This window comes from Acanthopagrus latus, chromosome 13 (assembly GCF_904848185.1).
Source record: "Acanthopagrus latus isolate v.2019 chromosome 13, fAcaLat1.1, whole genome shotgun sequence".
In the NCBI taxonomy this organism is placed as follows: domain Eukaryota; kingdom Metazoa; phylum Chordata; class Actinopteri; order Spariformes; family Sparidae; genus Acanthopagrus; species Acanthopagrus latus.
The window spans coordinates 19,176,477-19,193,721 of NC_051051.1; the positions used below are offsets into that span (position 1 = coordinate 19,176,477).

A 17,245-nucleotide genomic window follows, 5' to 3' on the forward strand; every position below is an offset into this window, starting at 1 on the left:
GTCTCTGCTCTTTGAGAAATGCTTGAATGTATGCAAATCATCCTGTTGTCAGGGATGTCAGGAACGATATGTTGCATTTTATCATAAAACAGCATGTGGTTGTACTTGACACTGGCTTGTTTAATCAAGTTAAATCACTGGAGTACTGATGTGTCTTTAAATAGATGGTAGGCTTTGGTCATAGTGAAACACTGTATGGTGTTCTGTCTGGGTAACTGGGGGACCACAAATGACATGACTAGCTTTGAAGAAAAACAAAGAGAAATGCCTGAAGGAAAATCATGCTCACCAGCAGATGTCAGTGTGCTGCTTACATTTATGATTTTATTTCTATACCTGGCTGTCTCCTGCAAGAATTATATGTTGTTGCTTTTAGATGTCAGATGGCACTTGATATGAAATATGGCAGGCAAATGCCACAATTCAAAATAGTTTGATTTCATTGTTGTTTAAATTTGCTAGATGTTACTTCTGTTTGACAATAAAGAGAAATTACTTTTGTTACCATTCCATAGGTTTCACTCCTACCGTTATCTCTTACACTATAGTGCTAATTCAGTGATATGCGACAAAAATATTTTCATATGGGATGTCTTGAACCAAATCTTTTTAATGTGAGAGTCTGTAACCTAAAGAATACCTCTATTTGATTCTGTATACTGAAACTATAATGAAGGAGCTAGCATCCTTAAGTTTATGTTGTACTCATTCCATGCATCCTGGTGCGTCTGCATGTGTAAGAAAGAGAAAGAGAGAGAGAAGAAGCAAGCCAATGTGTGTGTTAGCATGTGATGAGCTTCCTTCTCCGTCAGAACTGAATTGGGGACAAGTGATCCAAAGTAGAGCACCATCCCCCTGTGGTCCTCAGTAGTCTTTGAGCTCTGTAGACTGAGCAAAGCATCACTGAGGCTTTTGTCGAAGTACCGAGCAGTTGCTGCCCACCTCTGTGTCATCCATCGCCCGAGCTGAAGATGCTGAAACCCACCGACTCCCCCGAGCTGATGTATTATCTCAACTGTCTGTACAGGGAACCCAGGAAGGTCGTGCTCCACAAAGGCTCCACAGGCCTGGGCTTCAACATAGTGGGCGGTGAAGATGGCGAGGGCATCTTTGTGTCCTTCATCCTGGCAGGAGGGCCTGCTGACCTGAGCGGAGAGCTGAGGCGAGGCGACCAAATCTTATCGGTGAGTGAACCTCCTCGGGATGATTTTATAGACACACACCTGTGTTGGAAAACATTATGTGTCATGAGTTGAAAGTTAATGTAATAGCCTTTAATATTGCAAAATTTAAGCTCTCTACATCAGATGCAAACATTCTGCTTACCTGTTACAATCTCTATACCAAAAGTGATCACAAAAAGCCCAAGCTGATCAAAACAAAGGCTGAGCAGCTTGGTTTGAACAAAATTCCCTCTACTTATAAAATGGTCGTCTCTTGCTAAACCTGTGTCCCTGCATATTAATAGAAAGTGTCATAGTCCCACTGGCCTGGATTCATTTTCAGGGCCAAGAAGCCGGCATTTCTTTATTCCTGCTGTATTTCCCCATTACTACAGGGAGGTGTAGTGTGTCTGTTGTAGTTAGTAGTAAGTCTGTTCAGGGTTTTAAAGGTGAGTAAACAGTTCCCCCAAAATGAAAATTCCATCATTATCTACTTAGCCCCATGCCGATGGCACGTCTGATGAAGTTTTGTAGTCAACAACATTTCTAAAACTTTGCGGCAAAACAATGCAGTGTGGTGTCTGGGAACTTGTTTTAAAATGTAAAAAAAAAACCCACCTAAACAAAAATGTAAAATGGGTCCATAATTGATTTGAAAATGGAATACTTAAACCCTATATGCACAGTTGCTTACACTTTTAGCTGTGCTAGCTATGTCCACTACATTGACACAGAAAAATAAACTATTTCATTAAATGCTGAGTCTCACTGGAATGGAGCTGCTCTGTAGTCTGGTGGTACAGTGGCATATACTTCTGTATCTGCTGTCAGACAGCAGCAGGGTGAACAGACTGTGGCTGGATGATTGTTGTGTTTTAGTACGGTTTGAGCTCTGTGCAGACATCTCTCATGTCACTGATGCTCTATGGATGGTAACTACCTAAAGCCCTCCTGTCTTGGGATGTGATAAACCATGCCAGTTGGTGATGTTTTCAATAAGGATGCTCTCTAATGTCCCTCTGTAAAAGTTGACCAGTATCTGGCTCTCAAATTATGCCTTCTTACGGTTCTGTAGTTAGAAGAGACTTTTCTGTGCTTTTTTTTAACTGGGGTGGTGATGTGTGATGTCAGTGATGAGAATTCCAGGGAGCTGTTCTACTGCTCCACCTCAGCTCCACTCATGTAGACAGGGGTGTGTGTCTTTACCTCCTGTTTTTTAAAATCAACAATCAGCTTATGACTGTGCTGACATTGAGCAGTAGATTGTTCCCTGTTCACCACTCCTCCTAATATGAACTCTCATTGTTGTTAATAATGCAGTAGATGGTGGTGGTGTTGTCCTCACACGTCATCATGGAGTTCTCTATAGAGATGAGTGCAGTGATGGGTGTACAGTGTGGACAGGAGGGGGCTGAGCACACAGCCCTGGGGCATTCAGGTGTTGCACACTTCATCATCATTATCTCCAATTAAATCAATGTCTTTACAATCATAGGTTTTAAGAACACGTCCTGTATTGTTTACAACATTCTTTGTACAACTAATAACAAAATGAATGTACTAGTGCATTGCCCGTAGGAAGTATGTATTCCTACAGGAAAGTGGGAGGTTAAGTAGCTTTTTCATGGATGGCAAAATGAGACTGTGTTTGAGGGTAGGACGGCAGGGATATAATTGGCCATTTTTGACTACTTTTGATTTTACCATTATATTTCACCATAAAAACTTTTACCTTGCCTTGTTTGGTATTTTCAGCACAACCTCACACATGTGACTGTACAGTTATTTTTTTTCATTTTGACATACTGTATTAACATAACAGACCTAAAATAATTAAAAAAAAAAAAAAAAAAAAAAAACATAAAATCCAAGTAGGAAAAAGTTAGTTTTTTTAGAGTGATGTGCAAAAGAATTCACCCCCCTGAGTCAGTACTTTGTAGAACCACATTTCGCTGCAATGAAAGCCTTTTTGGGTAGGTCTCTTCCGGCGATGCACAATATAGAGACTGAAATATTTGCCCATTTATCCTTGTAAAATAGCTCAAGCTTAGTTTGATTGGATGGAGAGTGTCTGTGAATAGCAATTTTCAAGTCTTGTCAGAGATTCTCAATTGGATTTAGGTCTTGACTTTGACTGGGCCATTCAAACACTTGCTTTGATCTAAACCATTCCATTGTAGCTCTGGCTGTATGTTTAGGCTTGTTGTCCTGCTGGAAGGTGAAGCTCCGCCCCAGTCTCAGGTCTTTTGCAGACTCCAACAGGTTTTCTTCCATGATTTGGCTCCATCCATCTTCCCATCAACTCAAACCAGCTTCCCTGTCCCTGCTGAAGAAAAGCATCCCCACAGCATGATGCTGCCACCACCATGTTTCACGGTGGGGATGGTGTGGTCAGGGTGATGTGCAGTGTTTTCTGCCACACATAGTGTTTTGCATTTAGGCCAAAAACTTCTGGTTTCATCTGACCAGAGCAACTTCCTCCACATGTTTGCTACATGGCTTGTGTCAAACTGCATGGCTTTGTTTCAACAATGGATCTCTTCTTGCCACTCTTCCATAAAGGCCCGATTTGTGAAGTGCATGACTAATTGTTGTCCTGTGGACACATTCTCCCACCTGAGCTGTGGATCTCTGCAGCTCCTCCAGAGTTACCATGAGCCTCTTGGCTGCTTCTCTGATCAAAGCTCTCCTTGCCCAGCCTGTCAGTTTAGGTGGACGGCCATGTCTTGTTAGGGTTGCAGTTGAGCCATACTCTCCAATATCGGGTGATGGATTGAACAGTGCTCCATGAGATGTTCAAAGTCTGGGATATTTTTTCACATCCTAACCATGCATTAAACTTCTCCACAACTTTATCCCTGATCTGGTTGGATTCTTCCTTGGGCTTCATGATGTTGTTTGTTCACTAATGTTCTCTAGCAAACCTCTGAGGCTTTAACAGAACAGCTGTATTTACACTGAGATTATATTACACACAGGTGGACTTCAGAATCAGAATCAGAATCAGAATATTGTATTAATCCCCGGGGGGAATTTGTTTTTGTTCCAATGCTCTGTGCAAAGTAGAAATAGAAATACAGCATGAATGGAAATAAGAGATATGTCAGGCTCAGACAAGGAGAGAGGACTCAGATGCAGAATTGCAGATGTAATGTCAGGTTTTATTTGCTGAATTGCAACTCTTCAGTTAGAATGACAAATCAATAGCTATAAAACACTATGGCAAGACAGACACGACGAACAAGACATGAAACAGAAGAACAGAAAACGCTCCCGAGGGAGGAATCTACACTAATCTTAAATTCTTCGCTGTAAAATTTAAATTGAAAACAAAATCTCTCCGAAGAGGTCTGCACACAGGCTATGAAAAGTATCTATTCTGAATAAGTCAAAAGGTACAACAAAAGGCGCTCTACATGGAGGAAACAAAAGGTTATAAAACTCCTAAACTGAAAATCAAAACTCTAACCAGAAATTTACAAACTCAAAAAATCAAACAACCAAAGAGAACAATTACATGAAATAAAACTTGGCAATACTTAACTGTGATACAAGGCAAGACTGTGAGCAAGGCTTCCATATACGACACAAGACGAAATACTTTGGCGACGCAATCGAAACAATCAAGGATCAGGGATGACGTCAGACCAGGGACACAAGAGGAAGGGCAAGTGACCTGAAACGAGAGGAGAGTTACTTTTCAAAATAAAACATGAAATTCACAAGACAAAAAACCCATCTTACTTTCCTTGACCGGTTTGACTTGGCTGACATGAAACGTCGGGTGAACTCTTAGGGACCGGGGCAGACGTAGTCTTACAGCAGCGGGCCCGACGATCTTAGTAATGGGGAAGGGACCCACAAACCGAGGAGCCAACTTCTTGGAGGGAACCTTAAGGTTGAGGTCTTTCGCCGAAAGCCACACTCTCTGGCCTTGTTGGGTTGGGGTTAATCTGGGGCTGGGCGCCTTTTTCGATCCGCCGTTCTCTTGACCCGATCTCCCTGTCGAATCAGTATTTGTCGAGCAGCGGCCAAAATGCGTCAGCAGCGTCGAACCATGGCATAGGCTGAGGGGACCGACACTTCCCCTTCATTGTCTGGAAACAGTGGGGGTTGGTATCCTAAAGCACAATGAAAAGGGGAGAGACCAGTAGCGGAGGTGGGTAATGAATTGTGGGCATACTCAACCCAGACCAGGGTTTGCTCCATGTCGAGGGATTCTGGTGCACCACACATCGGAGGCCAGTTTCCAGTTGTTGATTGAGGCGTTCGGTCTGGCCGTTAGCTTCAGGGTGGTACCCGGACGTCAGGCTTGCTTTGGCTCCGATGAGTCTGCAGAATTCTCTCCAAAATCTGGACACGAACTGGGGCCCCTGGTCTGAAACATTGTCTTTAGGAAACCCGTGGACACGAAAAACAGTGTTCATCATTACCTCTGCAGTCTCTTTGGCAGACGGTAGCTTGGGGAGGGAGATGAATTTCGCCATCTTGGAGAATCGGTCCACCACTGTGAGGACTGTGGTGTTTCCTTGTGAGACCGGGAGCCCAGTGACAAAGTCCATGGAAATGTCTGACCATGGTCGAGACAGGATGGGAAGCGGTTGGAGTAACCCAGTGCGTGCCTGTGATGACGTCTTGTTGCGCGCACAGACCGAACAAGCCTCGATGTACTCCCGGACCTCCGACTCCATGGCGGGCCACCAGAACATCCAGGAGATGACATACATGGTTCTCTTGACTCCCAGGTGACAAGAAAGCAGCGAGGTGTGCGCCCAATGAATCACCTGTGGCCATAACTCAGTGGGAACGAACAGACGGTTGTCGGGACAGCCACGAGGTGAGGGAGCGCCACCATTGGCGTGCTTAACCTCGTTTTCTATAGGCCAAGTCACCGCTCCAACCACACAGTTCAGTGGAAGGATAGGCTCGGTTTGCTTGGTCTTTGGCTCGGGATCAAATAGTCGAGACAAAACATCCGGCTTGACGTTCCGGGATCCCGGCCTGTAAGACAGAGTGAAAGAAAAGCGGTTAAAGAACAGAGCCCACCTGGCCTGGCAAGAGTTAAGCCTTTTAGCTTTTCTAATAAACTCAAGATTTTTGTGGTCTGTCCAGACAATGAATGGTTGTTCGGCCCCCTCTAACCAATGCCTCCATTCTTCCAACGCTAATTTACCGCTAGTAATTCCCGGTTGCCCACATCATAGTTACGCTCTGCCCGGGACAGTCGTCTTGACAGGAAGGCGCAGGAGAGGAGAATTACTTTTCAAAATAAAACATGAAATTCACTAGACAAAAAACCCAAGACAGGACGTCCTTCACCGCGATGTGACAAGATAAAGCTAAAGATATAAGTAAAATACTAAATAGACAACAAAATAACAAAAATATCAAAGTAGACATTAAAATGAAATAAAATAAAATATTAGACAATAAAATAAATAAGAACATAGACAATCTGGGATGTATACAATATACAGTGAAATGGTTGTAGTGTTATAAATTAAATGAGAATGAGTAATTATAGTGTGTTTTGTTTTATTTTATAATGTTTTATAAATAGCCATTTGAGTCCAATCAACAGAGGGAGGAGTTGTAAAGTTTAATGGCCACAGGTAAGAATGACTTCCTGCGGCGCTCAGTGGTGCATTTAAGAGCAATGAGTCTCTCACTGAAGGTGTTTGACCAGAGCATTGTAGAGAGGGTGAGAGCCATACTGCAGTATCGCCCGCACCTTCGACAGCATCGACAGTGTCCAGCTCCACCCTGACAACGTCCTTTCTGATCAGCTTGTTGAGTCTGTTAGCATCTGCTACTCTCAGTCTGCTGCCCCAGCACACCACAGCAAACAGAATAGCACTGGCCACCACAGACTCATAAAACATCCTCAGCATAGTCCGGCAGGTGTTAAAGGAGCGGAGCCTCCTCAGAAAATAGAGGCGGCTCTGTCCCTTTTTGTAAAGGACTTCATTGTTCTTAGTCCAGTCCAGTTTGTTGTCGATGAACACCCCCAGATATTTGTAGTGATCAAAGATGTCCATGTTATGCCCCACAATGGAAACAGGGGTCACTGGTGTCATGGTTCTCCTCAGATCCAGCACCAGCTCCTTGGTCTTTGCTGTGTTGAGCTGCAGGTGGTTCAGCTCACACCTCCTCATCCTTGTTGATACATCCAACAACAGCAGAGTCATCAAACTTCTGAAGACGGCAAGATTCTGTCTGGTAGCGGAAGTCCGTGGTGTAAAGGGTGAAGAGGAGAGGAGAGAGGACAGTCCCTTGTGGGGCCCCGGTGTTGCTGATCACTGCATCAGACACACAATGCCGCAAGCGCACGAATTGTGGTCTGCCAGTGAGGTAATCCACAATCCAAGACACAAGGGGGGATCCACCAGCATGGCCGTCAGCTTGTCACCCAGTAGAGCAGGCCTGATGGTATTAAAGGCACTTGAGAAGTCAAAGAACGTGACCCTCACAGTGCTCCTCAGCTTGTCCAGGTGGGCTTCATTTATTAATTAGGTGACTTCTGAAGGCAACTGGTTGCACTGTATTTTATTTAAGGGTATCAGAGTAAAGGAGGATGAATACTTTTGCACACCACACATTTCTGTTTTTTTATTTGTAAAAATAAATAAATAAATAAAACCATGAATCATTTTCCTTCCATTTCAGTTATGCACCACTTTGTGTTGGTCTATCACATAAAATCCCAATAAAATACATTTACGATTGTGGTTAAAACGTGACAAGATGTGAAAAAGTTCAAGGGGGGGTGAATACTTTTGCAAGCCACTGTATACAACCATACATTGTTAAATCAACACTGAACTGCTTGCCTGTCAATTTGCAACTAGTCAGATCCTGTGTCTTCCTTGATGAAAGCAGGCAGTTAAGGTTCAGGGTCTTAGTTATGAAATCTAATAACTTCCCCTATTTCTCCCCACATGTTGTCTTTACATTGCTCTGTCTATAAACAAACTATATGTCCAATATATACACCTGAGTCTCTTTGGTCTGTAGCCACTGCCACAGCTGAAGGGACAGCACATTAACTGGTTAAGAGCATCAGACATAAAAGTGTAAAACTGTGTAAATCCTCTTGAGTAAAGCAACAGAAACTGAGTCATCCTTGGATTTCTCTCTTTGAGATGCCCATTTTAAAATGGCTTAAATGGAGCCCACACTGACAAGTTAGTGTTAATGAGCTGCAGTGTATCCTTGGTTGTCTGTCAGTCTTTGGGGCAGTGTCCGGTCCCAATTTGGTGTCCATCTGTGTCCACTGTCATACCGCTAAATACCTGACGCCTGTGGTGATTCCCCCTGTGGCCCCAGTTCTTGGTCCAGGCAAACTCTAGGACCAGTGGCTACACAGCTAATTGAGCCATGAACTTATTACCATAAGCTAGCTACAGCCAAGTTAGCAAGAGGGCAGCAGTTGTTGTTTATTCTGGTTACCTGCAAACCCTTGTGTTTTTGGAGCTATCTTCGAATTCTGGCCATATTCTACAAATTAACAACCTTAACGGATGCCATGCAATTGTACTGGTTCAGAATAAAGTATGGCTCATTTATGTTGCAGTTGTCCAATAAAATAGAAATTTCACAAACTATTCCTGTGATTGTTCCCTGTTCAGGTAAATGGCATTGATCTCCGAGGAGCAACACATGAACAAGCTGCAGCAGCACTGAAAGGAGCTGGACAGGTGGTCACCATCATTGCCCAGTACAGACCTGAAGGTGACTCCACACACACATTCGCAGGACAATGCTCAGGCATGTCTCCTCTACCCATTGAATGATATGGTTATAATCAGGCCAAGGCATGACTCACCATGTGCTTCCCTGCTAACTTTATTCACACATCACTGTCACAACACTGGCAGTATTCAATTCTGTTGAATGTTACATCCCACAGAATTCTCTTTTCAGATATGGTGAAATAAAGAGCTAAATAAAGAAGACCACACTATATTTTTTGGAAACAGCCCACTTACTGTATCAAGGACAAAAGACAAACAATACAGGAGCCTAGAAGAATATTTTGATGCCTACTTCTAATACTTTTACAATTCCTGTCCCCATAAACCTTGTAGGAAAACTGTATTTTGAATGGATTTTACATTAAAAATGTTCATTAATTAAAGTGTCAAACATGTGAATTAGAGGCAGTGTTTTAAATACTTTATTGATCTCTGAGGCTGCTCTGTCCCTATGTTGTGACATCTTCATCAATCTATACCATAGCAGTGATACTGGGATCTATGTGGCTAAGAAAGATTCTTCCAGCGGGCTTCAACTCGGAGACAGAAAGTTCTTTCTTAAACTGGGAAACAATGCAAGGTCACTTCTCATTTCATGTTTGGTTTGACATTTTCAAGGATTGTCATGTTGTTTCATCACACTGCACATGACTGAAAGCACTGAGGAACTCTAACATGGTTCTCTTACAGATAAGATTTAAATTAAGTTGTCACTTTTTCTGTCAGGTTTCATCTTCAGAATAAGAGCTCAATGAGCCTCAGTGAAAGTGTCCTTTAACGGTTTCAGTTTTTCAGGAAGGTATGCACTGTGTTTACCTCAGTATTAGTACTAGATATCTGGAAAAAGAAAAAATATGTGCTTAAGTCTGTAACTGTGGGGGTGGTAATGGGAAGTAATGTTCATTGAGTTTGTGGATCTGATTAGTGATTGAGAGATGTTACAGTATATAAACAGTTCTACATATTTTCTCTTTCTGTGCTTTCTTTAAATAGACACAGTTGTGTGCCATACATTAAACATATTCTTTGTTTTGTTTTTTTAAGGCCAAGGACAAATAGTGATTTGAAGTTTTCTTACTGACAGAAAGTTGTGAGTCTGAAAATAGTTCTGAGAAGGAAGTAACATGTTATTCAACAAACAAAATTATATTTGTTTTTAAATTGGCTTGTGTGTCGCTTTGTCTTGTAGCTTTAGCATGTATATTGTAATAACCCATGCAGGGCATGTTCATGCTAATTCACACCTATCAAAGACTGCCTGCCAACCCTATCTCAGTTAACATGTAGTGGATCAGACAGCTTTGACTGGTGACATGTCTCCTCTGATTAAGGTCAGCAGCAGCACTATCTACTCGAGGGCTGCAGAGACAGTGACTCATGGTTGGAGACCTCTCAATGTCTCAAAGGTGCCAAATTCTTAAAGCATCCAAGCCCTCGGCGCTCTGGTGGGTGTTTGCATCAAAAGTTTCTATTACAAGGAATCTTTCTCCTTTACCTAATCCTAACAATAAGCTTTATCTGTTGAATCAAGGTTCCTTCATACATTTCTTGATTTGAGGTGAGAGTATCAGTCATACCTGAGCCACAATCACTGGCAACAGCTGCCCCAAGAGAGTAGCATTGGTGTCAGATTGCCTTTGCTTCCAAAACATGACCTATTTTTTTAGGATCTCAAAAGCTTTTTCACATTTTATAGTTCAGAAACTCTGGCTGACTTTGCTCAGTCTCACAGTAGACTCTTTTGTAGAGTGGGAAAGATCAGAAGGGGAGTGATATGACTTGGCATCTACTTTTATCTGAAGCCCTCTGTAATCAAGAAGATGACAAAGAAATCTGTTTCATCGAATGCTCACCCCTCACTCATCAAAATCATTGCCTTGTTCCTGTCTGAGGTGACATCTTAGTGCTGACTAACTGGATTCTCGAGCCCTCTAGGACTAACCATTACTTTCTCTTCTTACCCATCAGAACTTGCTCTATGCTCACCACGACGGGCCCACTCTCCTGCACCAGGTTTGTGCCATTGGCACCTGTGGCTGCTGTGAGCTTTAGCATGATTCACTAGGGCTCCTCTAAGTGAGGGTCATTGAGTGAATGTGACCACAGACAGTCCATTCACACCTCTTCACCGAGCATTAAAGCACACCTCATCCTTTCCTCTCCTAATCTGTTTGACTCTTACTCCTCCACTGTACATGCACTTTTGAAACCCTCCTGACCTTACCTTTTGTTTCTGTGTTCCCAGGTCATGACCCTTCCAAAAGTGTCTCCTCTTTTTCCTCTTTGGAAATGTATTTAAAATGATGTGCTTTCCTTAAGATTGGTGTGATATTATTGTCAGTACATGCCAACACTTACACATGGTTACTCATCTAGCTCAATATAATTGCTTTAAAGTATTTATTTTGTATCTTTACATACATGAGATTTGAGGAACAGTTCACCCAGAAATGAGAATTCCATCATTATCCTGAATATAGCCATATACCCATCATCATGGCTAGTATATTAGCTAATACAACCTACACCTTGACACTCATTGTGGATCAAAATACACTTATACTTACCTAATACAGTTACACAATAATAATAACACTTAAATTCTGTTGAACACTTCAATGCCGTGATTATTTATTGATTAATACAAATTATCAGATGGTCTTGATCAGTGATAACAGGCCTGAATTTAACCGAGTGCGACTGCTTTGGTTTTTCCATAATCACAAATGTATGGTGTTGGTTGCATGACTTGGTTGCATAACTATCTTGCGTACGCAAATTACTATGTTGTGCATGCGACATGCGTATGCGTATTTTGCGTTTTACAAAAAAATGTATCCATGTCACCTCCTGGGCTCTGTAAAAACTCAACTTTGGTAGGTCTGGTTTGTTTGTTTTTTCAGTATATTGTAATTGCCCCTAACTCCCACAGTTTCAACACCATGCAAATCCTAACTACAACCAAAAATTTGTTGAAAATTTGAAGAAGTGAAGAAACAAGTGGTAGGGGGGCAGAGTGGCTGATTATCTGATCTGATATTCAGCCTTTTTATCTAACTGCCAATAAAATCATTTTATTTAAAAAAAAACCTAGGCTCCGATACTGCAAGCAATCTGCAAAATAACTAGTCACATTATCAAACAAATGTAAGTGTATTCATTTGCCTAGAAGATGAAGTAGAGTGTAATTATGGAGCAGGAGATGGAAATGCCCCAAATCATACTTAAGTACAGTACTTGGGTAAATGTACTTAGTTTCATCACATCCTTATGCAAAAGAATCCCAACAGGCTGAAGGTAAACAAACAAGTTCCTGTATGTTCATACTGTATGTCATGAAAGAAAACACAGAAAGAATGTCTTAATTCAAGATATTTATTGAACTAATAAGGGACAGGGATGATGAATAAAGATACATGAATACAGCTAAAATGGATGATTGATAAGGAATGACTGAGTAACAAATGTCTTTATTGTTGAGAGAATGAATTCATGAGTGCTGTCAAAGCCCACACTGAGGGGGACAGGTAACTAAGATAAACACAAAAACCTTTTTAGAATTAGCTTGGCATCGACTCTCAAACAGAACGCATGAGATATCAATCAATCAATCAGACTTTATTTGCATAGCCCTTTTCATTGATGAAGGAAACATAGAGGGTTCATACAGTGAAAACAATGAAAACAATACCTTCCAACATCCCCCCACCCACTCACACACATATATACATAACAAGCCATAACCTGCAGAGTCCAAACCAAACTCAGCACATGCCACCATCAAAGGGAAAGGGAACACGCCAGACACAAGACACCACAAGACCCAGAGACTCAGCTGCCTATCCAAACCGCCAAAGCCATATCATCATTCACAGTGAAAAAGACAGTGTCACACATTCATACAAATGCAAAACAGACAGTCCCAACAAGCAGTCCCAGACTCCCCGATAATCAATAAAAAAAACAAGAATAAAATACCTAACTAAAATGCCATACATAAAAGACATGAATACATAGATGGCTACAATTCAGTCAAAAGCGAGATTAAAGAGGTAGGTTTTGAGTTTGCTTTTAAACCTATAAACATTCTCTGCTGCCCTCAGGTCTTCAGGCACGCTGTTCCAGAGATGTGGGCCGTGGTAGTAAAAGAATGCCTCACTATGGGTTTTTGTTCTGACTTAAGTAATGATTAAAAACCACCATCAGAAGGCCTGAGGGTACTGTTCATAGAAGTAGAGTAAATGTAATAAATATATAGGACCAAGACCATTAAGAGCTTTATAGATGAGTAAAAGGATCTTAAATTTGATTCTGAAGCTCACAGTGGGGGCCAGTGGATTTTTTTTTTTAAATTTGTGTAGCGTGTGTTCTCTTTTTGGTCCTACATCCACAGCCAACACTGAATGTGACTTCTGCTTCACAGCAATTACTAATCAAGTTAGCCATTTTCACCTAAAGTTGTCTTCAGCCATAAATGATAAATGTTACGGCAAGCCCAGCTAATCAGCCGAGATCTGAGGAGGCGCTGTCAGCTTTATATCCAACTCTGAGAGAGGTGTGTGCTGCAGAGTCAATAAATGCCTTATGAAAACAATATTTTTGTAGATTCCTCGCAGTTCAACAGCTGCGGAATTTGTTTTCTCCATCAAAAGAACTGTATTTCTCTAATTACTTTATTTTGCAACTGTCAATTTTGATTTCTATATAATTTTAAAAACCTTAAATTTAACTTGTTTATACATGATCCTGAAGCTTTTTTTTTCTTCTCGGTTCAGAGTTCATTCTGGAGCTTAGCTTTCAGGTAAAAATGAAAAACAGCAAATACTCTACAATGTCTGTTGGCTGCATGGCCTTCAGCAGGTGTTTTATAGTCAAAGAGGTGTGTTTTGGAGGAAAGACAATACTGTGCTCTTTTACTGATCACTGAACAATTTCTTTGTGTGGACAAAATGTCTTATTTAAATAAGAAGAATTACATTTCTTCTGGTTTTCCTGCATGCAGTCCATGTTTTTTAAAATTATTTGCAAAAATTTCAGAGAGGCTGATTCAAGTTAGCTTGTCATCTTGCTTTATGAAGTTTGACAGCAACCAGTCTGTTTTTCTTATTTTCAGGGGTGCAAGCTATGATTTTTTAAAATCTATTTATACACTTATTGGGATAGTGCAGGCCTGTAAACATGGGAAACATCATGGAGTATATGTTTCCTTATATTACACTCAGTCACACTATACATTATTGGAGTGTGTGAAGCCAATAATCATCTTTTCCTCCCTTATGTGTCTCTTAGTTGTAAATTTGATACATCTCATTTTTTATGATCAGATGTATATAAAGTAAAATGAAAGAAGTTGACTTGTTAGGGTTGTCACATAGACTCATAAATCATGCACCGGTTTAAAAACAGTTACCCTGTGTGGTGCTTGTCTCCGCCCCTGCGCTGTTTAAGAGCATCCACAGGAGAGAGAGAGGTGGTTCCCTTTCTCTACTCTGTGCATTTAGCACAGAGTTGGACTGTGTCTAGAGGTCAGAGAGAAGGAGCACAAGGGGGACATATAAAAAGAAAGAGATAACAGCAGTAGAAGAAAGAATATCAGTGTGATGTGCAGAGAGGTATGTGAGATTTTTTAGATTGTCATGAAAAACTAAAGAGGAATAAGGTTAAATCCAAACATGTAGAAATATATTTCTTCGGAAAAAATGTGGTAGATGTCTAATAATTGAGGGAATTTCCCCATTTTTAGTTACCTTGGTTCACATGCATCAACTCAGCTTTTATTTCTTTAGTAGTCTAATTCATAGATGACAAAGAAGCACATCAGTATCAGAGGAATAAGAAAGAGTTTAATGGAAGTGCAGCAGTTGCCGCTGGGGAACATGTCTTTTTGGATACACTAGAAAATTACTGCAATATATTTAGTATCTTTAGCTTTATTTATAGTACATCTGGTCTTTTCTTGCTTTAATTTGTAGAATACAGATTGTGCTGTCAGTGGTTGATTGTGTCATGAACTTTATTTGTTGATCTTATCAAAGTGATCTCAAGTCAGCTCAAAGATTAGCCAGTCATGCCTTAAGCAAGCTTTTTTCCCATCCTTTCTGTAACTGCACCGTCAGGAAAAGCAGCCTTGTCAACAGAGTGATGGGTTTTCAAATCCTGACATCTTCTTTTTTTTTACCAGAAGCAATTCAGTTCATGGCTTCAGAAAACACAGACTGGATGGGTCATATGAAATGTACCAAACAAACAAACTAAATAATGCAAATCAAAATAATTGATGTGTAGGTTTGAGTTATTTGTTACATATAGTCTGGGATTTATTGCTAAATGACTGTGGAAATGTTGACATGTTGTCACTGGTGGTCACACTTAGACTACATGAAGCAGTGGCTTGAATTGGCTTAAAGCTGCAGTCTGGAGTTTTGAGAAAAAAGTGGACTTAGCCAGAATATTTAAATGATACAGCCCCCAGGTCCCTCCTTCTTCCTCTGTGCTGCACTACAGCTCTGCCTTCAAAGCCTGTCAACATAGCAGAGCCTAGCAGCCTTGTAACCATGGTAACAATGGACACCAGATAACCAGGACGGCGCATTCAAAATAACAACAACAACATAAGCCCTGATTATTCTATTTCTGATCAATACACTAAATTTCAATGACGAGTGCCTCATGCCGATCATTGTATATATCCCAAGTAACAACCACTATCACATCGCTGTAGACGAAGTTACCAGCTAATCATTACCTGGTGCAACATTTCTTCTCTATTTTTCTAAACCGATTCAACCACTTCAGAGCTACTGAACACTAACAAATGTTATTATAACTGCCCAGCCACTGGAAATCAACTTTTGCTAACCAGTAGCCATAAACACAAATCTAAACACCGGAGTTACCATACAAGCTAACAAGCTAGATTTAGCAACAAGCTACATAACTCAAATGCAAAATCGTATGGCCATATGCATTACTATGAGTATTAGTGTAACCGCCGCCACCATAGCCTTGTGGTTAAAACATAGAATTAAACATATATCAAGCAGGGGTCCTTACATAGTCCAGCAAAAAAGCAGCTAACTCTGTGTCCCTCTTGAGTCCTTACAAATCCCGCAGCTCCCTCCACTTCTGAAATGACGCTTCGATACTTATCCTGGTTTTCAATCTGGCTCGGTTTTTATACTGCCTTTTTTCATCAGTCTTCATATTTCTTCTCTTTGATGTGGGCAGTGATGGTGCATTCTTTGGCTGTTGTTGTTGTTGTTGTCTGTTCTCCGCCATTGTTCACAGTGGGCATGAAATATCTGATCAGGTAAGAGCAGGCACTGCACCTGTGTGGGGGAGGGGCACTGCTGAGTACGCACATGAGGAAGGGGGGCTGCCAGCAGCTTGTGCACAAGAGTGACTGAAACTTCTCAGACACTCTCCTTGGCTCTGGTTGTATTTAGCCGGGAGCTGTCAATTCTTCAAATTACAGCCACTGGGTGGAGCCACAGACAGTGGCCTTTTACACAGCTGACCTGTATCATATTGTACTCTTATGATCATAATGACAGTTTTAGCAAATATAACCATAAAATAGTTACAGGCTATAGCTTTAAATTGTATAAGTATAGCATCTGCGGAGTGCTTTTGTGTCACCAGTACAGAAGCACATGTGGGGCATTATTAAAGTGACAATGTAAATTTAAAAAGTAATTCTGCAGTAGCATTTTCTACATATGTATGCATCGTTTGAGTACAAATTTTAATGAAAATTATATTATAATTATCATTTTATAAAGTCCCCTATGGGCTTCAATACACCATCTTAAGTCAAAAGAAATATTAGTACATGTGCATCCAGTGGACTGTTTAGAGTTCACAATGAAAATCATCTACAATGCCACATTCATTTTGAGTATAAATCTTCCATTAACACATTTCATCCTCTTTTTGTATTTTACTGAACTGAGAATAATCAAGAAAATCATGATGTTTTTCTTAACAGGGGACACTTTCAGTCTTAGTTCTGTCATCAGGTTGATCTCCTCTTTCCCATGAAGCACTGGAGTCTGGATGCAGACCTGGCTGTCACTCTTGATTAATTTTATTCTTGTCTTGCAGAGTACGGGCGTTTTGAGGCCAAAATCCATGACCTGCGGGAACAGATGATGAACCACAGCATGAGCTCTGGGTCAGGATCCCTGCGAACCAATCAAAAGAGATCGCTTTACGTGAGGTTGGTCTTTTTTTAGATTTTACACTAATTTTTATACTCAAGCTAAATTTAGATAAAAAAAGAAAGAAAGAAAAAGCCATCCATTATTAGCCGTTGTGTATTTAAGTAAA

At 41.0% G+C, this 17,245-nt stretch overlaps 1 protein-coding gene across 12 annotated transcripts in view; it reads left to right on the plus strand.

Annotated features, from left to right (window-relative positions):
• dlg2 (discs, large homolog 2 (Drosophila)) overlaps nucleotides 1–17,245 on the plus strand; it is a 268,677-nt gene that overhangs the window by 239,624 nt on the left and 11,808 nt on the right. For 8 of the 12 annotated variants that reach the window (XM_037118621.1, XM_037118622.1, XM_037118623.1 and 5 more), the window contains 3 exons: nucleotides 1,028–1,184; nucleotides 8,792–8,894; nucleotides 17,021–17,135. In XM_037118621.1, the coding sequence (XP_036974516.1) occupies nucleotides 1,028–1,184; nucleotides 8,792–8,894; nucleotides 17,021–17,135 (375 nt within the window). Of the gene's footprint in view, nucleotides 1–1,027; nucleotides 1,185–8,791; nucleotides 8,895–10,248; nucleotides 10,363–10,885; nucleotides 10,931–11,873; nucleotides 14,530–17,020; nucleotides 17,136–17,245 lie in introns of those variants that run through there. The other 4 variants (XM_037118616.1, XM_037118617.1, XM_037118620.1 and 1 more) reach the window with 4 other exon arrangements.